The 24,557-nt window shown below is 38.4% G+C and overlaps 1 protein-coding gene across 3 annotated transcripts in view; it reads right to left on the reverse strand.

Moving 5' to 3' along the window:
• Positions 1-2,243: 2,243 nt before the first annotated feature.
• zcchc14 (zinc finger CCHC-type containing 14) overlaps positions 2,244-24,557 on the reverse strand; it is a 45,034-nt gene continuing 22,720 nt past the window's right edge. The window contains exons 4-15 of one of the 3 annotated variants that reach the window (XR_004222169.1): positions 23,207-23,280; positions 19,898-19,969; positions 18,810-18,919; positions 16,498-16,583; positions 16,357-16,411; positions 15,356-15,632; positions 14,715-14,806; positions 12,750-12,877; positions 12,169-12,312; positions 10,676-12,073; positions 8,841-9,906; positions 2,244-8,184 (exon numbers count right to left, since the gene is read on the reverse strand). Coding sequence is in view for 2 of the 3 variants with exons in the window: in XM_031899815.1 (XP_031755675.1) it covers positions 9,851-9,906; positions 10,676-12,073; positions 12,169-12,312; positions 12,750-12,877; positions 14,715-14,806; positions 15,356-15,632; positions 16,357-16,411; positions 16,498-16,583; positions 18,810-18,919; positions 19,898-19,969; positions 23,207-23,280 (2,492 nt within the window). In the remaining variant the exon portion in view is untranslated. 3 annotated transcript variants of the gene reach the window in all.

Raw genomic sequence — 24,557 nt, forward strand, 5'->3', positions numbered from 1 at the left:
AATGTTCATCTCTATTTGTGCTCACCATATGACTTAGATTCATCCATTTAAGAGTGAATGTTCCAGTGTGCAGAAGCTAAGGGGTTACTGATTTAATTCTTTTATATGTATAGTTCATAAGTTACATAAGCAGTGACCACATTTTCTGGGTGGGCAAACCCATATGACTTTTATCTGGATAAAATGTCTACAGACAGAGCGAGATTTGGATATCCTGTATAAATCTGTTTGACTTGCTGGTATTTTATAGGAAATGGTGCCTATGGTAATGATAGCATAAAATTCATTAAAAAGGAATGATCAATTAGGGGGCAATACCTCTCTGTCATGGTGGCGATATGTTGGTTTATCACACAACCATGAATAGGCTGACTGCAGGTATCCACCTATTCTGTGAACTGGTGGTTGTGTGTTAATTAAACCCCTAGTTGAGTTGCAGGGGAAAAAGACACTCCAGCAATCCACGGCAACCTATGGGTAGTTAGTATTGTCTGATCATTGGGCGCCCCTAGGCCACTCAAATCCCCTGTTTTCTCACCCCCACATGCTCGCAACCCCTCCTCACAGTGTTATGGTTGTTTATATAAATTGCTTAAATCTTATTTCCTTCACATCCTTTACATCAAGCAGAAAGGAGCCATTTTGTGGACACTGTTGTTAAAGCAATCTTTACATCATTCTGTCTTGTGTGTGCATCAGAATGGGAGACCTGCTATTTATAGACCCATGCCCAATCCGCCTATCTCTGACATCTCAAAGGGAGCAGTGAAGAGCAAGCATACATACTGTAAATACACACTGCTGATGGTAGAAGTGGGACATGGTAAATTCACAGACAGGCCGAAGGAAATGTTTGGTGTGAATCTGCACACAATTTATAAAGACTGTGTTGATGTCAGCCCAAATTTACACTCCAACCTGTGGGTTAATCCATGGATCCCACAGATTTCAGGTTGATCCACATATCATTACACTTTAGAGTTTGCCATTGTTTATGTAGGGAAGCAACACTATAATCTAGTAAATAAAAGTCCTTCAGCAGATTTTGGTGGCCTGAGAATATTCACAGGTTCTTAGGACAGTAAAGTCTCCTGTCAAGCAGCACAGGAAGTGATGTAAGTTTATTTTTCTCCACCATAGCCACATATTATGGAATTGCGGAGACCTATCACTTGCAGTTTTAGAGCAGTCCCAGACTTGCTAATCCACTTGAACACAAGAAATGATAAACATCTCCCGGTTTACTTTTCCAAGCTGGTTCTTGAAATATATACTTCAATCCAAGCACTGGGAGGCTTCCAAATATTCCACAAGAACATACATGGCTTGACAACACAAAGTACACAGCAAAAATCAAAAGTGGAGCAGTGCTACTGGCTGTATTAGCATGTTAAGAAATTATATATATATATATATATATATATATATATATATATTTATATATATATATATATATATATATATATATATACTGTTGTAGATTAAAGGCTCTCTAAGTAATGGGACATACCTATGCTTGTGTACTTTTATTATATCCTTTTCTAAGGCCTATTAAAAAAGGGAATGGGTAGTGCTTAGGTGCAAAGCAAAGGTGAGTTCTAAGCATTCTTGAGGGTGGGAGGAGCAGGAGAGAGGAGAGAGCTGCATGTCTCTGGCACAGGAAAACAGACACAACAAATCTTTTGACAGAGAACTCTGTGAGTGCTTATGGCTGTAGTTACATAGACCTTTCTGATAAAGCTTACTTAAGTTTTAAAGGATAAAGAAAGGTAAAAACTAACAGATGGCAAGCCTAATAGGAGACCTGGTGAATTGGCTATAATAGGCAGGATATCACTTTGTGTGCCTTATTTCTTCTATTATACAAATACAACAGGAAAATACAAAATCAAGCAAATCATTTCTCCACACCCCTAAGGCTGCCAGTCATATAACCCCTTCCTGGTTCCATGTTGAATTTTAGGATTTGAAGTCCCGCCGAATTCCATGGTGGGTGGTACACAGATTCTCTGGAAAGCAGAGGAACTTCAATTCCCAGAATCCATCATGTCAACATGGCATAAACTGAGGGAAAATTTGATTGCCTTGTGCCAGCCTGAGAAAGGGATTGGATGGGGAATTAACATGGTTTTGCTACAATATCTGAAATCAGCTATGTCTGGGTTAAAAAAAAAAAACTACCCATAATGCACCATATTGATACCAATCATTAAATGTGAAAAAATGTAAAAAAGCAAACACTATTATCATTAATTTCTTTATTTTTTTTTTTTTTACAAACAATATTTTATCTTCAGTACATTAAATTTACTCAGATAAAAACGTCATTCTAAAAATGTACATTTACCCTTTAACAAGTATAATAAAACATTTAAAAAAAAAAAAATCCAATAACCGAATACTTGACATTTACAGTTGAAAGTCAAATAAGCAGATTATGAAATATTTACAGCACTACAATACGGTCTGTAGGAAGTCACATGCACATGTATTAATACTGTAAAGGGTTACATTGCTTTAAGTACAATGGCTCAAAATAAAAGCAGAGGATGCTGTGACTTTGTCAGCACAATAAAGTTATTAAAAAAAAAAAGCAGACAAGAGGTGAATTCTCTGTCCTCTTAGGAAAGAATTAACAAACAGAAACCTAAATGAATACGAGGCATGGAGTTTTCAAGCAAAGAACGCATTTATCAGGACATACAGAGGGCAGAGGCATGATTCCGAAGCACACACTCATGTAACAAGGAGAACTTTGGTGCCACTGGCACGTGGGCTGCTTAGTTACTAAGAGTCCAGCCACTTACTGACTGTTATTGCCTGGCTTCCTTTCCAGAGATAGGTGGCACACAGCCAGGAGCTACACCTGATTTTATAATGGAACATATATCACCTAAATTCCTCTCTCTTAACCTTGGGTCTCTAGATGTCGCTAGACTACATTAACCATCAATCTTTAACATACATCAAGAGTCCAACATCATCTGGGGACTCGAGAGTAAATAACAGGGTTCTAAATGACTCCTGCAGTTATGTGTGTACTGTGTGTATAGTTAAGGTTAACGGCCAGGAAGTACCATTTGCCGCAATATAATATTAGATTATCTATACATCCATTCATCCTTCCAATTTCTCTTTCAAACCACTGCCCAACTGCTATGGAAAACTGAACCCTAGTAACTAAAAAGCTGCTGAACAAAAAGATAAATAATTAAAAATCCACATAACTAATTAAGAATAAAGGCCAAAGGCAAATTCTCTCAAACTTTCACTGTCGACATCACACTAAAAGTTAACTTAAAGGTTAACTACCCCTTGATGATGATGATGATGTCACAACTACTTGTAATCTTTACTCTGTCGTTATATACGTTGGGGCAAATATAAGCCCTATGTACTAAGCCTGGCTAGCTTCTCTGTCAGCCCATGGCACCACTGTGGCTTTGACCTGCTTTGAGGAGCTCAGTTACAAGGCAGATATGGCTAACGCAGGCCTTTTAAGTGCTATTTGGCAAGGCTCTAATACCAACTTCCGTAACATTTGTACTGGGGCTAACTATAGGGTATTGTTAAAAAGAAGGGAAAGAAATTAACTGTAAAAGGATACCAATATGCTTACTTATGCCTAAAAGCAATTGGTTATATTCCCCAAAGTACTGTACAGTTTGAAAAGGTTTGCTTCAGATAATGTAGTGTGCTTACATGGGATAATGTACTTCCTGGCATGCGATTGTCTCTACTTCCTCTCTACATGTCTCTAGCCAGTCTGTGCCCTGTCAGGCTGTATGGCAGGGAATCTACATAGTGACTCTGTAACAAGCCAACTGGTTTAGAAGACATAGGGCAAGATCATTTACCTTTTATGTAACCCTGTCTTCATTTACATGTATAGCACTTCTGGGTGTAGATGTCTCTAATATATAAAAGAAGTTTTAACTTAGGGACAGGAAAAACAACAAAAAACATTACACTTTCAAAATATATAGATGTGTATGGAATTTCAGTTTGTTATGTGGCAGAAATGAAGCCAGCACTATATTAGTACAATTATGTCCTTCAGGTTGCAGGTATAGCAGTGCTGGGCCTAAGGTTGTGGGCGCCCAATACAAGCCCCTTCCCCAAACTCCAATCCCCCACCTGAGACTTTCAAACCAAATACCCCAGACTCTAATATACAGGCCAAAAAAAAAAGGCAGGCAGAAGAGATATATGCCCAGCAACCGCCCACTGTAGATACTATTCTATAATAAGTGATAAAAAGCTGCTGCTAGAATTTTACTGGGTGTACATTTAGATGTTCCCCATTGTTTCACTCCACCCAGTTATTACCCCACTCCCACAACAGCCAACTACTTACTGCTGCTTGGCTCCAATTCCCACCTCTTCCATCACTACCCAACCCCTTTAAGTCACTACCTGGTACTTTTTTAAGATGATGGTAAACCTATTGCTAGGTTAGGACTCCAGGCTTTCCTTTAAAAACTAAGCTGTTAATGGTTTATGAAAGGTGTAGGTCCGCCTGTTACCTTTTTCTGGCTATAAGACTACTGTGCAATATAAAGAAAAATATGCACAATGATGCAGCCTCATCCTGCCACCAAGTATACAACGAAAATCGGATACACTGTGACTGCAGCCGTAATAAGGTAAGTCAGAACTACCAGTATCCAAAGTGCTAACTGTAACCAATTGATAATCTGACCTTTGCAACTGGTTATGAAAGAGATTGAGGGACTATAAGGAAGTATTAATCAGTCATACACACAGGCACTCCATTTGTACCTATAAGACAAACCAGATACACCAATACAATTCAGCAGAGGGAAACCCATGTGTTTTAGTGTGCCAAACCAGATGCACAAAAACAATGTTTCGTGTGCATGCTGCTTTAAACTACAGGGGCTTTTTTCTGTATTTAACTGCATCTGTGAACCAGGTCTGTCTTGTCCAGCACAAAATAGTAATTAAGCCTTGTTTCGCATACAGCATTTTATTTTTAATGGAACTTTCCATTTCAGACAGGGCTGACATTCAGTTAAATAACTGTCTCATACCAGGCCTAATTAACACTGTCCTGGCCCACCTTGCTGCTACTTTACACAGTCTGCCCTATATTAATAAGGCCAGCAGGCACAGAACTAAGCTTGATTTGGTATGAGGGATTCAAGGGGTCGAGGGGATAATTTCACTAGATGGTACTAGATAAAAGACGAGTACCATGTGAAAGCCCTTTGGAATAGGCACGTGCAAAGTGCAATTTCAAAAGCCATGCTTTTCTCATAATTTCAGCATAAATGTAGTAGTGAGGGGGAGATTCAGCCGGTGAACCTGCTAAAAATTGCCATCAGGATGTCTGCTTGCGCCTGTAGCTCCAGTGTCAATAGGGGAACCCTGAAGCTACTTTTACTTGGCCAAACTGAGGTTTTCCTTGTAGATGACCCCCAATGTGCAGAAAATGCAATATAATTGAGTTTTGCCATTGATTTATTTTAAGTATATATACTTCATTATTACACTGCTCACCTTTGCCAGCTGGGTAGATTAGTAAATAGCAGCAAGTTAGTGGCATCATTCTCTCCTGCACAATTGGTGTGTTTAAAGTGAAGAATCAGAGGCATTTCCAGCACTGAGCATTAACTTAAAGCAACTTAAAAGGTAATGCTCTTTTACAGCGCCACCTGTGGCCTGTGTCCAAACACACATTAGGATCAAGGGAGAAGTCTATTTTGCCATTAGCAGCTAGTAAATAGCATGAAGCCAGTTGATCTCTTGATCATTATAGTGCAGTCTGTATCCTCAGCACAGAAAACAAAAAGCCACACCACCACCCAGCTTGGCTTAATAAAATGCAGTGAAGAAAGAAGCCACTAATGGTTAAATGTTCTGGTTAGATGCAGGTTACAGGGGGGTTTCAAGTATGTAGGCTGCCGTAAGTTGACAAGAACTTGTATAAGTGCTAACAAGGGCATTTTTGCTTCAGGGTCCTAAAGGAGCAGCTGGAAAATATTTGAACCTGCCCTGTGTTGCATGCATTGCCGTTATGCTAATAAAGCAAAGGCATCATCCTATCTAAAATTTCAGTTAAATCCAAGAACACTGTAAAATAAAAATTGCCCCTTCTGAAATTATCCTCTATATAAATCAGAACCTGCCCACTCTCATACTCCTGACCCCTGTATGTGGCAAATACTGTACAATTCTAGCATTATAATCACAAAACCTACAAGTTCAGTGGCAAATATTGCTCAAGAGATACCATACATTCATAGACGATACTGGATGTGTGTATGGTGGATCGACAAGACAACCGATATTGCAAAAGCTGTGGATATCAGTCGTCTGGTCGATTGGGCGGGACAAAAGATCGGAGGTGTTTAGGACTGAATCGTCAGGTGAGTGTTTTTGTAATTTAAATAAACTTGCATTCAAAAAAAATATTTTTTTTTTGAATGCTTGCTTATTTATCAATATGGCAAACTCGTATTAATAAAAAAACTTGATTTGGGAAATTTGGGGAAAATTGAAAACGCAGCTTGACTTTGCCTAGGACAACTCCCACTGAGGTCTATATGAATTTGAAAGCTTTTAAATGCCAACATTTTATGTTTGAGTTGGCGGGTTTTTCGCACTTTATTACACATGAGTTTTTGTACCATAATTTAAATTGTTTTAGCACTAAAAACTGGAAAAACTCCAATGTTGATAAATGTACCCCTTATTTGCTGTCAATGATATTCTTTAAACTGTGGCTGAATGACTCTAGCTAAATGGGTCTACAATTTTCTACAATGTCATCTTGCCAACATAAAAACATATCTGGAATTCCATGAAGAGAACTCCTCAGTCATTTACATTTTACCTTAAGGTACATGGGCTCAAAAACTATCCCTACTGCAAATCTTTCTACCTAGGGCCCATTTAGGGTTACAAGGTGCAATGAAAAGTACAAAGTATTCTTTTAAAACGCTATTAAGAAAGGTAATTGTGTCCATACACATTGCTCTATACTTGCACCAAAATGCCAGTTGCACCTGATCTGTTGCAGACCTGGAATTAACATCTGCCTTTAATAGGTATTCCTTTCCTATGTGGGTTACACCTACACACACAAACTTGCACCAAATTAATTGTTAATGCTGTTTTCCGCACCATGGTAATCGCTGTCCTGGAGACAATCCTATTTGCACCTGTACTGATGATAGCAAACTTTTTTATGATTTATCAATGTGGTCTGCACTGGTAGAACACACACACTGTGTAGTATAATGCTAAGAGAGATAGCAGCATTAAGGGTAAAAAGAACATATTTCCCTTGCTTACCCATTACACACTCTCCTATTTGTCTAGTTCACTGTTCTTTCCTATTTGAACAAAACAATTAGATATCAGATAAACAGCGTGAATTTAAAATAAAAAGAGCAAGGCCATGTTAGCGTTATTCATGATAACTGCCCAAAATGTCGTGGTGCAAAAGAAAAACAGTATAAGGTGCTTATTTATCTGCTAAAGTATTAGGGAGTGAGATTAACAAAGCGCATAATTGCTAAAAAAAAAAAAACTTCCATGTTTAACTGGCGTAGCATTGGACTGTAGAAAACACAGAAGAACATTGCCTTGTAGCTTACACACATATAAAAGACTGCACATAAGGAAAAGCCATATATATATAAAAAACACTCCCAGTCCTGCAGTGCACAATCACTCAGAAACATACAACCCATTCATTTCTGCAGTAAGAACAGAAGTCTTAAATTAAAAAAAAAAGTTTTTTTTTTTCCTGCACAGGTCATTTAAAATGATAATGGGGGAGACATTAATTTTTTAAGTTTAAAAATATACATAATATAGTTCTCCTATATAGATATACAGTTCAAGTCCAGAATATTTCTATAGAAACATCAGTTTGGCTTTCAACGCACATATGGACCATGGCAAAAAAAAAAAAAAAAAAAAAAAGAAGCCATGGAACATCCTACAAATAGTAAACATTGATAAAAAACCAGCAACTACTCCCTTTAAAATAGGGAAGTGATGCCCATGGCATAAATCAAATTGGGCCAAAATGTATTGCCATAATTGTCTATTTTACCGTATCTGCAATTATTAGCTGTTCCGAGTCTTTAGTGTTGGGTGGTGCCACCATCCTTCTCTGGAGACAAATACAGTGTCCTGTTTTAATGAATGCTACGATTAAAAAAGACAAACAATTTAACTTCTGTTTCCTATGGCTGCATTCAAGTTGTATAGTACAGTTAGCTAAAAGTGTTTTTTTTTCTTTATTCTAGATTCTTTCGGCATTGAAAGGGCTATTTTACAAATGTGGGAGTTCATAGATGCCTTGATAATGGCTTAGTAGGATTGGAAAAGAGATCTTAGAATGAAAATCTCTCCCTCCATTATTTTATTCCTTTTAAATAATACTAGAACTTCCTGGGAGAAAGCACACCATACATATCTGTAGTGTTTTCATTGCATAGAAATAAATGTAACAGCTAGAAACATATTTGTTCTACATAATGTACACTGAAGCTTAGCTAATATGCCATTTTTATTATATTTTTAATGAAAAGCTGCTAAAAGCTAAATAGTCAGGGTCCAAAGAGTGCATTAATGAGCAAGTATCTGCTCGGAAATGTGTTACCAAGAAAATATTTGTAGAATAAAATCCCTCTTTTTACAGCTCTTTTTTTTTTTTTAGTCACATCAATCTTTGGTTGAGCAGAAGAAAAGGAAACATTGTTCCAGGAAACATTTGTTACACTGCTAGTTGTAGCAATCAAAAATCTAGTGCTAATGTTTCTTTCCCCCCACCCAAGGATGTAGCTTACCACAGAAGTTACCTATGAAGCTGTTATATGGAGAACATAGTCCTTCAAAGAAGATCTTTCGAGGCGCAGAACATCACCACCAACAAGCCGAGTAGTTTGTGTTTAGTGTTTTGCTGGAATTCTAATGGTAACTTCTAACTTAAATAAAAAGCCCTTAGTTGGATGTTCACCCTTTTCATGCATGGGAAAGAAGGGTTTAAAAAAAAAAAAGTCCAAACCGTGCTGCTCATGTTATGAAGCAAAGGGTTTTTTTGTATATGTTCTTCCCTAAAAATTCCTTTGCATGTAACTATGTATCCAATCCTTTTCTAAAATGGAACCCAGGTATTCTGAAACAGTTCAACAATAAAGTGCAAATTTTGTCAAAGACAAAGTACTATAAAAAAAAAAAAAAAAAAATAGAGAAAACTGGAGAATAGAAATATCAAATATTCAGGCTTTGAAATTGTTCTTTAGGTCACTTGAGTCTTTTGAATACACGTTAGGTAAAGATCTGAGGGATCCAATGCCTGTTGAAATGTTGCAAAGCTCCCTCTTTTATCCCAGGAACATTTGGAAGTTTCAAGAAAAATGATACATTCTTCCCTAGTGCAATCCACAAGAATCCCAGTGATTTCTTCCTGACGACGCGTTATATTAGATAGAGAGAACAATATGCGTTCAACACAGACAACGCCTTAAAACTATCACCTCGCAAGGAGGCAACTTCAGACTTTACTTTGACGTTTATTATAGCTGCCCTAAAAATATGTTCATATTTCTTTAAGAAAAAAATTCAAACTTCATCAGTAAAATCTTCTTTATCCCAAATTCTACAAAAACCGAGGCATAATCTGGCAAGATTTATCACCGCCATTAAAAATAAAAATCTCCTAAAGCAGAATTTGGCAATTTCTAAATAAGAGTCCCTGAAGGTATCTCACTCCAGTCTAGGTAAAAGTAAAGCACCTTTAGATGTGATGTGCATCACTGATGCTAGGCAGGATGACTTGTCACATCTTCTACAATTCCAGGCTTAAGATTTAATCAGCAGAGTCCAACCCATCGGATGGAGGAGCGTATTTAAGACGGAAAGTTCCTGTGAGAAAGGGAAAAAACAGAAATTCTATTTTCAGTAAACTTTTAGAAAATTCTGCTTTTTTTTTGGTTAACAAAATTCAACTGGAGACATTAGCAGAAAGCAAGGCTACATCTGTCATAGAAGCATAGAAGGGCTGATTGATATACAGGTATGGGACCCGTTAAACAGAATGCTCAGGACCTGGGGTATTCTGGATAAGGGGTCTTTCTGTAATTCGGATCTCCTACCTTAAGTCTGCTAAAAAAAAAAAAAAAATAATATTTAAACTGGAATTAAACCCAATAGGAATGTTTTGCCTCCATTAAGGAGTAATTATATCTTAGTTGGGATCAAGTACAATGTACTGTTTTATTATAAGGGGTCTGATACCTGTATTGATATATTCATAACAATCAGATCACAAGGGCCTGTGCAGGCCAGTCAGCCGAAGACTACATAAAAACAGGACAATGCGGCCCTCGACAAGATTTGAACAGATTCTGGTTGTTGTTTGGTCAAATGTGGCCAAGTCTAAAGCTAATATAAGCGTATCTATCAGCACCTGAAGACTGACAGATAGGGAGGATCATAAAGATAAAAACATGCAATGTTTCTACAGGGCAGGTGAACAAATATTGTCAACTAGTAAAACTCTCATAGAGGCAAGCAAAGTCCTACCACTGATATACCATTACACTTAATCTCTTACAATTTGACCATTAGTCAAATATAAAGAAACAGTATGCCTTCAAATAAAGACTTGCAGATATTGTTTTGTTTTTTTTACCTTGCTGATTAAAGTCCATAGAGGGTTGTTTACAATCCTGAGCTCGGTGGCCACTGGCTCCACAGTTATAACATGAAAGATTACCAGTTTTTTTGTGAACTGTGCCATTTACAGATCCCATCATTCCCTGAGGCTGATACACCCCTGCTGTGCCTGGTATAAAGTTCTGCACAGGGGGCATGGAGAAACTGGGCTGTCCACTTAGTATGGAATCAGGGTTTAGGCTGCTATTGTATGGAGTATGGACTACAGGAAATGTAGCACTGTTGTTATATTGCTGGGTGTTTACATAGCCATTATTGCACATTGGGCTGAAAGGAAGAATTGGGAATGGAAACATAGAAGGGCCTGGAAAAGGATGCTGAAAGTAACTGCCATAGTTCACAGTCATGCCGCCAGTACCACAGTTTCCACTGCAGCCACAGGAACTACATACTGTGCATCCTGCTTGTTGCTGGGATTGTTGCTGCTGGTGATGAACATGATGATGGCTGGGAGTCTGATTTCCAATCTGAATGTTCACTGCAGGTGTGTTCCCACTACTGCTATAATAACTGTTCTCAGATGTTGAAGAAAGAGCAGGGCTTGAACTAGGGGCAGGGCAGTTTGAAAGGCTAGTAATACTGGATAATGATGCAGAGGCATGGTTGCTTGTAGTGGCAGTGCTATTTGAACAGAAGCTGCCAGACAGTTGAGCTACAGGAATGCCACTCATGGCAGAAAAGGCAACTTTGGTATTGGCTGTATAAAGTACATTTCTTGGGTTTATTATTGCAGGAGAGACACTAGAACAAGTTGTCTGTCCAATCAACGAAGAATCAGAAGTGGATACAAGAAGCTTGACTGGTGGCCTTGCCACGTGGAAGACTGGAGTTGATGCCATAGTGGCAGGAGTACTGGCTTCCACCATTAGTGCTGGTTGTTGTGTTGGCTTAATGACTCTTTCTCCTGGCACCGAATTTCCTACTTTGGGCCGAACACCAAAGTTAACACTGTTGTGTACTGAGCTGCTATCGGTCATTATGGAAATGACTGGACCTGTTTGCAGTGGAGTTGAAGAGGTCTTGACATCTAAAATCATGTTTGCTAATTTAATGCTGGTCCTGGGACCATAACAACCCTTGTTTCTTTCCTCAGAAGAAAAAATGGAGTGTGCAGAAGACTGAAGCAATTTTAAGTCAGCAGACCCTCTTGTATTTATAAGGTGAACTGGAGAAATATGAGAAGCTGTTCCTGTTAAGATTTGAATTTGTGGGGGGTGATGATTGGTAATGTTAGAGCTAGCATCATTCTGAACTGGTAAAACTTGAGCTGTTGGGCGTACAGAACTTGAAGTAAAGTGATTCACTAATAAAACAGACTTCTCTTTTTCAGCACAATCTAAATGTCTCCCAAGCCCTAAAAAGAAACAAAATGAATTCATATTTAATAAATGACATTGCCTGCAAAAACACAGATATCCGCTCCCTTCATAAAGACATGTAAATCCTTACTTCTATCCATCTCCTCTGCACTGTCTGAGCTCTCCTCCCGTGTCTGCAGACCCATGGGACTTGATGGAGAACTTGAATACTCAGAAGATGAACTGCCCTCTTGAGGCATCTGGTGAGCTGGAACCTCTACATCTACAGACAATTCTACAAATAATATAAATCAATGACAGGCATTAAACAGTGAAAAGGGACATCAGATAATATGTTCAGCTAAGAGCTAAGGTTTGGAGCTCCATGTAGTTTTTGTGAGTTAAAGTCTAAATGCAAAGCTTGAGGATGCAGAACAAAAAAAAAATGCAATATTTCAGAAACCACAAAAAGTTGTCTTAAAATACTGCTTTATTCATCATATTTAAAGTTAATTTTACCCCTACCCCTTTAATCCCATTATCTATTAAGCAGACTTACTGACACAGGGTTTTGTTAAATGCTCTGATTAAGGCAAGATGCAATGATTAAATTGGACTCTGCATGCTTGGCTTTGAAACTGTTCAGGTCACCAGCATGAAAGAGTACTTATAAAAGCAATTCCATCTTTGAAATACTATTATAAATAAATTATACATATATATCTATCTTACCTGTAGCATGATTACAGTGAACATTCGCAACAGGGCCCACATGGCTTGTAGGTGGAACCCTAGCAATGCCACTGCTGCTATAGGAAGTACACTGGACTGGATTCAGGCACCGTTTTTCAGACTTCTCCCTAGAAAGCATTGTCATAGAAAAAAGTAAAAGTAATTTCTAAAATTTTATTTATTTTGTTCATGTTCCTAAAAAAGTAAGTAAAATGTGGCTACTTTTAGTTTCAGATTTTGCCCTGTTTAGTCCAAGAAAGAACAAAAATAGTACATATTTTTAATTAATATAATAGGCAAAAAGTACATTAAGTACAATGCAATGCAATGTAATGATGCACATTAGAGCAGTCCTCTATCAAAATAAACACAGGATTTCTTGTCTTTTTTTTTTTTTTGTAAACATGATGTTCCAGTGTCTGACTTCCTCTCTCAGAACCATTCTTAATTCCGGTGGCCGAAGTCTGCCCAGTTCTCCCGTCTCCTGCTCCCCCTCCTACCAGAATGCCCCCCTCCCTTAGGAATGTGTGATCGTAGCTATAAAGGCTAGAGCTGTAGCAGGAAGCTACTTAAAATGGCAGCTGTTATCTAAAGCAAACAGAGAAAGCTTCTAAAGCCGTTTACCCATGTACAGTAATGGTTTCTGCAGAATAAATATATTGTTCTATGTGGCACTAATGTGGCAAATCTATTGGCAGTAAAATGCCAAAATGATACATAAAAACTCACTCACATTCTATTTATTCCTATGGGATTTTTAGAACCGTATTTATCAAATGGTGCTTTCTAACTTTCACCTATTGATAAAAATGCTTCTAAAAATCCCATAGGAATAAATAGAACATGGGTAAGTTTATATGTAATAAGCTCTAGACTCCCATTTTGAAAATTTTGCCATTTGGTAATGCTTGCCCAGCATTAAAGGATATTTTTTGTGAATTGGAACAATTATTCTAGTGTGGAAAATAATATTTTAAATCTTTTTTCTACATACTGTAAACTATTTGCATCAGGCAGCTTAGCTCTATCACCTATACAGCAGAATATTGTGTAACTGCTAAAATGAGTTAAAAACGTTCTGATGAACTGACATAGGAATCAACTGTGATAAATATTCCTTACTGGCAGGGTACTAACATAAAACAGAAATGTAAAAACATGCAGTAATGTCACTATTATTGCAGCAATAGTCTCATGAGACTATGCCCAGATTTGTGGCAAGGCTACAAAGGCCTGTGCCTAGGGCGGCAGGACTTCAGGGGCAGCATGCCAGCTGCCAGAAAATTGGGTGCAGAGCAATGGGAAAGTGCACCTGCACACCGATCCCCAGTGCTCTGTACACGGTAAGGGAAATTTGAGCATGTGTACGCAGGGGGCAGGGCCATGCGCAAAAACGGGGCCTAGGGGTGCCCAACGACTTGAATGGGGCTCACAGCAAGATCAGTTATTCCTTTTCTTTAAGATGCTATTATTATAATGTATTATTAACTCAGGTAGGAGAATGTAACTTTACTTTTAGTTTTTGCCCTGTGCAAGAAATAACATGCCCAAATAAATAATCATTCAGATGGAGCAATCTGTTAAAGCAGATGGCCCATTAAACAAAAAAGAGCTACCAAAATATTTCTAGCAGAGAAGCTGAAGTCCTTGAGCATCTTTTTAATTTTCTCTATTGTTTCGTTTCATGCATCTATTTTATTATTCCTTATTTCATGGAGTACTATTGTCTTAAAGCTTTTAGCAGCACCAGCTGCTTCCTTCGGCATTTGTAAGGTTCTATACCCTATGCAATTTGTCAACAATAACACATTTGTATGACACAGGGCCTTTCTTACGGGTAATTCATTTCCTAATATAGATGCTAGCACATAACAACTGCAAACCTATGAAATGAGCATTGATAGATAATATTTATTACAGAAAACCCTTCCTGCAGAAGCAGGAAAACAAACCTAAAACACTTACTTCTCCAACTCCAGTTGGGTCTTTAACTTCTTCTTTGCTCCCATTGTTAAAGATTCAAATTTATTTAAATCTTCTTCCGTGAGACTCAAAAACTAGGTGCAAAAACAAATTAATATACCGAGATGCTTTAATTTTTGTTAATGCTTTGTTAAAGATGTTACATTGTCTAACTGTATAAATCAAAACTTTTGGCTTTAAAACAATTGTTTCTTGCTATTCAAGCCTTTTTATATTTAAACTAAAACCCTGAGTAAGGTGTCTTTAAGTGTTTTTTATTAATGCAAAGGCTATTATTTGGGATTATTTGTGCATTAGTATGATGACAGAAGTAAGGTTATTTGGAATTATTACATTATTTATTTACAAGTAATTGGAAATTTGGCTCTGGATACATTAGGGTGTTGTAAAGATAATTTTCAGGTTACTATGTGTGGTAAGGTAATGACAAGTTAATTCAATACAGTTAAAGCTCTGCTTCTGTTATGCTTGCACGCATATTAAAAATACATTATAGGGTCATCAGCATAAAATGCAGGTGGAATACTGAGTACCAACTTATGACACAAATTTTGCATGCAAATCACATTTATGCTCCATTCACAACAAGGCCAACATTTTCACATATGCAGTATATGTTTTACCTTTTTCATGGATAACTGACTGAAGACAGTATAATACTTGTGCAGCCGTAACTTTCGGAGCCATTCCAATATCTCCTGTTGTTCTTGTGTTTGGGGACTTGGCACAGTAGAAGCTATCATAACAGAGGAAGAAGATTCCATCTGGGGCCGATACACTATTGAAGAGGAACTAGAGCTCCCCGTGTGTGAACATGGAGAAAGTGTTACAGTTGCCCCACTGTGGTGCGATGAAATGCTGCTTTGTGACGACTGGATGCTGGCAACACCACATATTGGTCTAAAACCAAAGACATGCTAATGTTAAAATAGGTTAAGACTTGGCAGCATAATTAACTTTTAACAGGATAAAATATTTTTTATTTTCTTGCTTGAAGTTTGGAGCATAATTTTGCATAGACTGGGAAACGAATGGACTAAAGTAGACAGTTGCATACTGAACTGCTTTAAAAAAAAAAAAAAAAAAAACACACCGAGATGCCACCATAAGATTGGACTTGGTTCAACCAAATACCAAATCCTTTTGCAATTTTTAAAAATGAAACATAGAGGACCTGGGACTTACACATTACTCTAGACTCTGCTACCTCCAGCTTCTCTATTATGCCAAAAAAGCCATTCTTCTACAGTGGAAATCCTTAGCCCCCCCAACCCTTCCCTTCTGGAGAACTCTAGTCAACAACACTCATACCAACCAGAAACTGACCTACCTTGCACGGGGTTGTCCTAAAAAATTTGATGCAATATGGGGCCCCTGGATGACCTTCCACGATACTTCAGGAAACATCACGGACAGTATACCATAACAATGAAACAAACTGGTTCCAATCTCCCAGCGCTACAGCCCGCCTCCTCTCCCCTTCCTACCTCCCTCTCTCTACCCGTCCCTTCTCTACTTTAATTTCTTCACTGTCTTTTACTTGTGTTAAATTGAAAAATGCATAAATAAAAACTTTAAAAAAAAAAAAAAAAAAGAAACATAATTAAGAGACGTTACAACTTACCGTATAGGTGTAGCCACTGGGGTGCAGGTTTTTATATGGGATGGGTTGCTGGGATCTTAAGCAAACAGAAAGGCAAATAAGAAACTATATGAAGAGTGTTTATAAAAAAAAAAAACTCATAAACTAACACTTCACACTCACATAAGTTTTGATGGCTGGAAAAAGTACTGAAGAATTTCCCGACAAGATCACTTTTCAGCACTTGCTGTGGTAAAGATACAAGATACCTAAGGATGCAAAATAATGAAAGTAATCAAACTCTGGCAGAAAATATGCTTTCACATAGTAAAATAGTATATGAGAAATTTTAAGATGAGATATGTAACATATATCCCCTTTCCTGCCAGATGGCATCCAGCTAACACAGGGGTGGGCAAACTACGGCCCGCGGGCCACATCCGGCCCCTTGGCCTTTTTAATCCGGCCCGCCGACGATGCCAAGTCTCATCACGTGAGACTTGATGTCATTGGCGGCCGGAATTAAAGAGACGAAGGGGGCGTAACGCTGGCCTGGCCCTGCCCGCCCTGGCCCGGTCCGGCCCGGGGGTAAGTAAATGTGGCCCGTGAGCCAAAAAGTTTGCCCACCCCTGAGCTAACATGTATGGTAACTCTGGCAGGAACTATTGGATTGTTGCAGTTGCACCAGCTGCTCCCCCTACAGTTATGCCACTGTGCAATATTAAACCTGGAGGTGTAGGCACTCCATTGCTGGCAGTATGTTATTTCCCCTGATGAAAATGCAGTACCCACACTGGTGGCAGGAAAAGGCTAAAGCAATGAGTACCACTTAATTAATAGATAAATAGTAAGTCAAATAATTATTATTTTTGGCGTTACAAATACATAACAAAAATATAAGCTGCCGGTTGTGTCCACCAACAAGGGCTGTGCCATAAGTCCTGCTAGGGTTAAGCTACACAAGATTTTCCTTAGATTTTGTGGGTCAGACTTGTCATGCAACAGGATGAGTATTTTTGGGATCCTGCAAAATCTGATCCGTACTGCTGTTGAGTTTATGGTACAGGTATATTAAACCTGTATCCAGGGAGCTCAGAATTACAGTCAGGCCATCTAATTCAAAGTTAATTTTAAGCAAATAAATCTCATATTTAAAAGTGATTTCCTATTTTTTCTGGTGGCAAATCAATCCTACTGTGCTAAATTCACGTTTAAACAATTTTTTGCAGACTAAAGGTATGGTGATTCAAATTATGGAATGATCCCTTATCTGGCAACCCTAGGACACAAGCATTCTGGATTATAGGTCCTATAACAAAATACAAAAAAGCAGCAGCAATACTGTAATGGCTACACTATGGCCACAAAACAGACTTACAATGGTGCTCGAAAGTTTGTGAACCCTTTAAAATTTTCTAGTTTTATATGAATGTGACCTAAAACATCATCTGATTTTCAAACAAGTCCTAAAAGTAGATGAAGAAAACCTAGTTAAACAAATGAACAAAAATAATTATAGTTGGTAATGTATTTATTGAAAAGAAATGATCCAATATCATATCTGCATGTGGCAAAAGTAAGCGAATCCTTAGGAGTATCATATAATTTGAAGGTGAAAGCAGAGTCTGGTGTTTTCAGTAAATGGCATGACAATCAGATGTGAGTGACAGACCCTGTTTTATTTTATAGAACGGGGATCCAGCAAAACCTGATCACACTTAAAACACATTTGTGGATGTGAATCATGGCTTGAAGGAGGTGTCGGAGGACCTCAGAAAAAGAGTTTTTGAAGCCCATGAAGGTGGAAAAGGTTACAAGACTATCTCTATAAAGTTTGGACTCCACCAATCAACAGTCAGATAGAATGTGTACAAATGGAGGAAATTCAAGAATGTTGTTACCCTACCCAGAAATGGCCAATTAACGATAACTTAAACTGGAAGGCATCTAATAATCCGAGAGGTTACAAAGGATCCCAGGGTAACTTCTATACCAGAGAATTCTAAAGGAAAATGTAAAGACATCTGTCCGTGAACTGAATCTCAAAGACAGTGGGTCATACAGCAAGACAACAATCCTAAACACACAAGTCGTTCTACCAAATAATGGTTAAAGAAGAATAAAGTGAATGTTCTGGAATGGCCAAGTCAAAGCCCTAACCTTAATGCAATTGAAATGTTGTGAAAAGACCTAAAGCTACAATTCCTATGTGCAGGACAGATTAACAGTTACAGCAAATGTTTAGATGCAGTTATTTGCCACAGGTGGATATGTCATTGGATCATTTTTTTGTTTCAATAAATACATGACCAAATATAATGATTTTTGTTTACCTAGGTTTTCTTCATCTACTATTAGGACTTTGAAAATCAGATGATGTTTTAGGTCACATTTATATAAAAATATAGATAATTTCAAATGGTTCATAAACTTTCAAGCACCGTCATATACTAGGAGTTTCCGGTCTCTTCTCTTTGATGTGAAAGACTACATACCGAAGATCTAACTCCAGATCCATGTGGTTCCTTTCCAAGGAGTAAGAATCCATGCCAACACGATAAGGAATGCATTTCTCCAAGTTTTCATCTGGGAACAGATGCGATAGCTAAAAGAATACATATGAGCAAATTTAGCTGTTTTTATCCTCAATGCAAGTAGCACCTGTTTGTTTTTATATGTTTAATGCTAGAAAATGTAGATTAACTTTAACACCCTTCAAATGCCACAAAACAAACACTATGGTCAAGTGCCACCACCCTTGATTCTATGGCATGTAGTTCTGGCCCTTAAAGAGTTCACCGGTGGCTTTTAGGTTACCTGAATGGCAACATTAATGTGTCCTCCAGCTGCCCTATACCATGTATTTTATGAACTGATGAGGGCATCATCATTTATGGTGCAGCACATGGCACTATGTGCTCCACAAGACTGAACATTGATTTCTGTGTATTCTTGCACTTCAGCTTTTCCAGTTTATAAATGCTGTATAAAATGTTGTATATAGCGGCAATGTCATAAATGGGGAAAGTCATGGGCAGCTGAGAAGCCAAAATCTTGTTTAAGTTCCAGAATGGAGAACCTGATGCACATGCTTATGCACTGGCTACACAATTACATAGTGAGGGGGGGGGGGGGGGGGGGAGTGCGTGCTGATTGGAAAGTGAAAGTAATTGTCTGCCTAAGGCATAGAGGGGGGACAGCTGGGATTTTTAAAATGCCTTTATAATGGGTATGGATGTATTAATAAAAAAAAGGCATTTGGGTTTCATGTTTAATTTAAAAGGGACTTTTTTTTTTGTCTTGGGTAACAGGGGCAGCCTGTTAAGGCACGGTTCTCAACCTACCTCAAAGCAGAAGTGGTCTTGTCAAGATCAACTCCCCTTTATATGTAAGGCTCATTAACATATACTACACTATAGCCTGGACTGGTCTTTAATGTAACTCTAATAGTTAATTTTTACATAAAGATATAATATAGCTGATATAGAACAGACTTGGAAAAAAAACAAGTATATGAAACTACATTACAAAAATATTTTGTTACAAATTTCTCATGAAGGGGCATAACAAATAAAACTATTACCTTTGAAATAAACTCCATTACATCTGTAGAAGATTTTGTTACCAAAGTTACAGAAGAATCAGACCAAAAAACCTAAAAAGAATAAAAATTGCATACAATTACAGAAAAAAACAGTAATTATATTTTTGCATGCAACAAGTGATTACAGCTATAATGAGAGATTTTACTTGATAACAGTAAAGGGCTGTTTCACCTTTAAGTTAACTTTAAGTATGCTGTAGAATGGCCAATTCTAAGCAACTTTTCAACTGCTCTTCATTATTTATTTTGTACAGTTTTTTAATTATTTGCCTTTTTCTTTAGACCAGTGCTGTCCAACATGCGGCCCGCGACCCCCCTCTGTGTGGCCCCCCACCTGTCTGGCTGCTTTGATGGCTTACTCTTGTGTAAGCTTTAAATGGTCTCAGTACTGTGATTAACCCCCTGCATGGTTCTCACCTCAGATTCAGGCTGTAATCAGGCTGTATTGTTTAAACATGTAATCCCCTGTGTTGTTCACACCTTTTAATCTCTGTATTGTTCACCCCCTGCAGTGTTCACACCTCAGGCTCAGGCTGTAATCACCCCCATTGTTCCCCTGTTCACACCTCAGGAGCAGTAGAAACCCACAAATAATCCCTGCACACTACAAAAAGAACATATACTGAGGTGGTACTGCAATTAAAACGTTTTTTAATATATAGTTATTGTGCAGACTGTAGGAGCAGTGCCAGCATTGTGTCACTGTATGCTGCCTGTGCGTGCCATACATATAGGCAGCATAGGGCAAGCAGAGTATGGCACACACAGGCAGGGTAGGGAAGGCAGAGTATGGCACACACAGGCAGAGTAGGGCAGGCAGAGTATGGCACACACAGGCAGGGTAGGGAAGGCAGAGTATGGCACACACAGGCAGGGTAGGGAAGGCAGAGTATGGCACACACAAAGGCAGGGTAGGGCAGGCAGAGTATGGCACACACAGGCCAAGTTTGGCACAAACCAGCCAAGTATGGCACATGCAGTGAAAGTATGGCACACGCAGGCAGGGTAGGGAAGGCAGAGTATGGCACACACAGGCAGGGTAGGGAAGGCAGAGTATGGCACACACAGGCAGGGTAGGGAAGGCAGAGTATGGCACACACAAAGGCAGGGTAGGGCAGGCAGAGTATGGCACACAGGCAGGGTAGGGCAGGCAGAGTATGGCAGGTTTTTGCTGTACTACAACCATTAATATGGGTATGGTCATGTGATAACATGGGTGTGGTTTCAAGTGGGTGCAGTTTCAAAAAGGGGAGTGGTCAAAACTGGCTTCCATTATCGGCCCTCCCCCACGTAGGTCGGAAAAATTCCGGCCCTCGGTACAACAGAAGTTGGACAGCACTGCTTTAGACTCTTTGCAGCTTTCAAGCGATTGCAATCACTGGGGGGTGCTTAATAGTGGGCACCCCCCAGTGATTTTTAGCTTTCCTTCTCCTTTAATGCCCTTCCAAAATACCTTCCCAAAGGGGAACTTAAAATACCAAAAACATAAGTATTTGAATTATTAAAGCTATCTAAAATAACTCAGGTTCTGAAGAATACTTGGGCCACAGACACTATTCTTCTAAACTGAACACAGTACCAACACACCAGCACCAGTCATAACACATATTTCACACATACAACACAAAATATGAAGTTCTTGCTGACTAAAGAAGTAGGAATAAATAAGGTGAATGATGTTTATCTTTGTAAGGCAATGATTAATATGGTAGTGCTATGTACATACATGATGCTAATAATAATAGTATTAATAAAGATGCCCATAAATTATATTTTGGCTATGGAGTCAGGCATTTATTTGCCTCACTCAGACATAATTAGATTAAAACAGACTGCATGGAACCCCCATGCAACCTAAATGTCTGCCTGACAACTGGATTATTCTGGTTAAATCCGCCATATTGATGGCCAAAAGAAGATAATAAATCCCCCAATGCTACATCCCATGCACACACATCTAAGGGCAGATTTATCAAAGTGTGAAATAAGAGCTCACCCAAAAACTCACCAACTTTCTATTCATTCCTATGATTTTTAGAAGCGTATTAATCAAATGGTGAACTCTAAGGGCGAGGTCAGACGAAGAGAGGTCAGAGAGAAGATATACATTTCGTCTGACCTCTCTCTAACTTTCATTCATTGATAAATATAATTCTAAAAGTCCCATAGGAATGAATAGAAAGTGGGTACATTTTTCTGTCTTGAGCTTTAATATCACACTTTGATAAACTGGCCCCAATGCTTAAGCTGAGGCACTCCCTCATAATGCTCATATGTGTTCCCCAACATGGCTGCCCATCACTGGCAGCTGATGCACAGGACACAAGACTTGTAAGGGAGGCTTTCTTAAAAAAAAAATGCTAATTTCCCTTGTTTCTATTAGCTTGCAGCTATGGTGGGGGAAACTATTTTTATACAATAGGTATATAATAGAATTACTAAAAATACAGTATTTTCAATATAGCTTTATTTGTCTTTCATGTTTAACTCCTTCCTAAAGGATCAATCACAGCCTGTGATTCAAAACTTTTGCAAGACTCTCTCATTTCTGAGTATATGTAAAGTCTGTGTCTTCTACTGGCAAAAAGAAAACATGACCTATAAATTGCTATTAAAGGTGAATTGGAGTAGACACAGTTAAACTTCCTGCTATAAATGTCTGCATCCTGTAATACCTTTTAAAAAATAATATGAATAAGACTACAGAACTCATTGCTTCTCTGCTGAGTGCATATTAAAAGTGCTCCTAATTAAAAGTATGCAATAGCTAATATGATTTTTTTTTTTATTATCACCTCGGCTGCTTCCCATAGCTATTAGCCTTATGCATTTTGAGTTGTAGTCTTATTCAGCCCCCACCTTCTGTGTTTCTCACCCTTTCTACAGCATATAAACTTTAATAATTAGACATATTAGGGCTCATTTACATCCACAAATGCAGTAAGCAAATTGCCATTTCAAACACCATCGCCAAAGTGCAGGGTTTTCCCCAGAATTCTGGCATTATTGTGGTCACAAAGGTGCCAATAGGTGCAGTAGTGCCTGATTCTGTACAGAAGGCAGAAAGGACTGAGTGGTGCCAAAAGCAACAATATCGAAGTGCAATAAATGCATTTTGATGCAAGTACCTATCATGAAAGTGGTTGTACACACAACTGACTGCAGGAACACGCTTGAAGAAGTAAATGAGCCCTAACATGTGGCTCAAGCGCTAACAGGGCAAGAAGAACCATTGTTTGGCTTTTCACACCTCTATATTTCTGATTTCATGCCAAGTCAATTACATACCTCAAAACAATAGTCAGCATTCTTTTCTTTCTTCTTATGTGGAAATACTTTTACTTCAATTTTTTCAACATTCACTGTGAAAACACAACATGGGGATTATTAATGACAGGTTTTTTTTTCTAAAAAGCACAAAGATTTTTCACAGTTGTACATCAAATCCAACACAACACATTACAAAAAAATAACTACTGAATTTCTCTGCTTTACAAAATATCATAGGGATTTGGGGTTATGTAGTAGCATGGGCAGGTCTGCCCAGGTACAGTACTGAATATGAAAGGACTAGAAAAGTAGAAATTAATACAAGTGTTAATATAAAGGTCTGCCCAATAATGGACTTTGGCTTCTAACATTGCGACACCAAAGCTCTCTTCTAAATATACATAAAATAGAAACATAGTAGATGAGCTTGCCCGACTGATAATTAATCCAGAGGAAGTGGAAAACCCCACCTGAAGCCTCTCCATTGGCCTCGGAGAGAAAAAAAAAATCCTCACACCAAGAGGGCTTCTTAAAAGTAATATATCTGCTCCTACTTCTGACAGAAAATTCGACAACCTCACAGCTCTCACCGTAAAAACAAAAACCCTTTCCAAAACCTCCTTCCTTCTAATCCAAACGGAAGCCCTTGTATCTGCTGGAATGATCTATTGTTGAATAAAGCATCAGACAATTTACTACATGCCCTTCTTATATAGTAATACAGTTATCATATCTCCCATTAAGCAGGGAGTAAACAATCCCAACTTGGCCAACCTTTCCTAAAAACTGAGACATTTCATACTCTTTACCAGCTTAGTTGCCCTTCTTTGGATTTTATTTGGCTTTATTAGCTTTGGCTTTATTAATATCCTTTCTGAGCACAAGAGACTAGTGATGTGCAGGTTTAAGAATATTCAACCTGAACCTGACCCTAAACTGAGAGACCCCAATCCACACCCACTATGCAGATTTATATATACGCCCCTCTCTGACATAATAGTATGGTGCGGACCAGCGTAAGTACATAAACAAGCACCACCCAGTCACTTATGGGGGTTGGAAAAGATCAGAAAGGTCAGGGAGTGGACGTGTTGGCAGCAAATTGGCCTGGAGACTAAAACTGCACAGAATTTTCTAGATAGGGCCCAACAATCTAGAATAATCTTGCAGGTTTTAACTTCTTAATAACCTTACATTTCTCAATACTAAAACTCATCTGCCACAAAGTTTATCCAGATCCCCCAGCAAGGATGCGACATCATGCATGGATTTCATTGGCTTGCATAGTTTTGTCATTGACAAACACAGATATTCTGTTTCCAGAGTCTTCGCCCAAGTCAGTAACAAACAAAGTGAACAAAAGCAGGAT

This window comes from Xenopus tropicalis, chromosome 4 (assembly GCF_000004195.4).
Source record: "Xenopus tropicalis strain Nigerian chromosome 4, UCB_Xtro_10.0, whole genome shotgun sequence".
NCBI lineage: Eukaryota > Metazoa > Chordata > Amphibia > Anura > Pipidae > Xenopus > Xenopus tropicalis.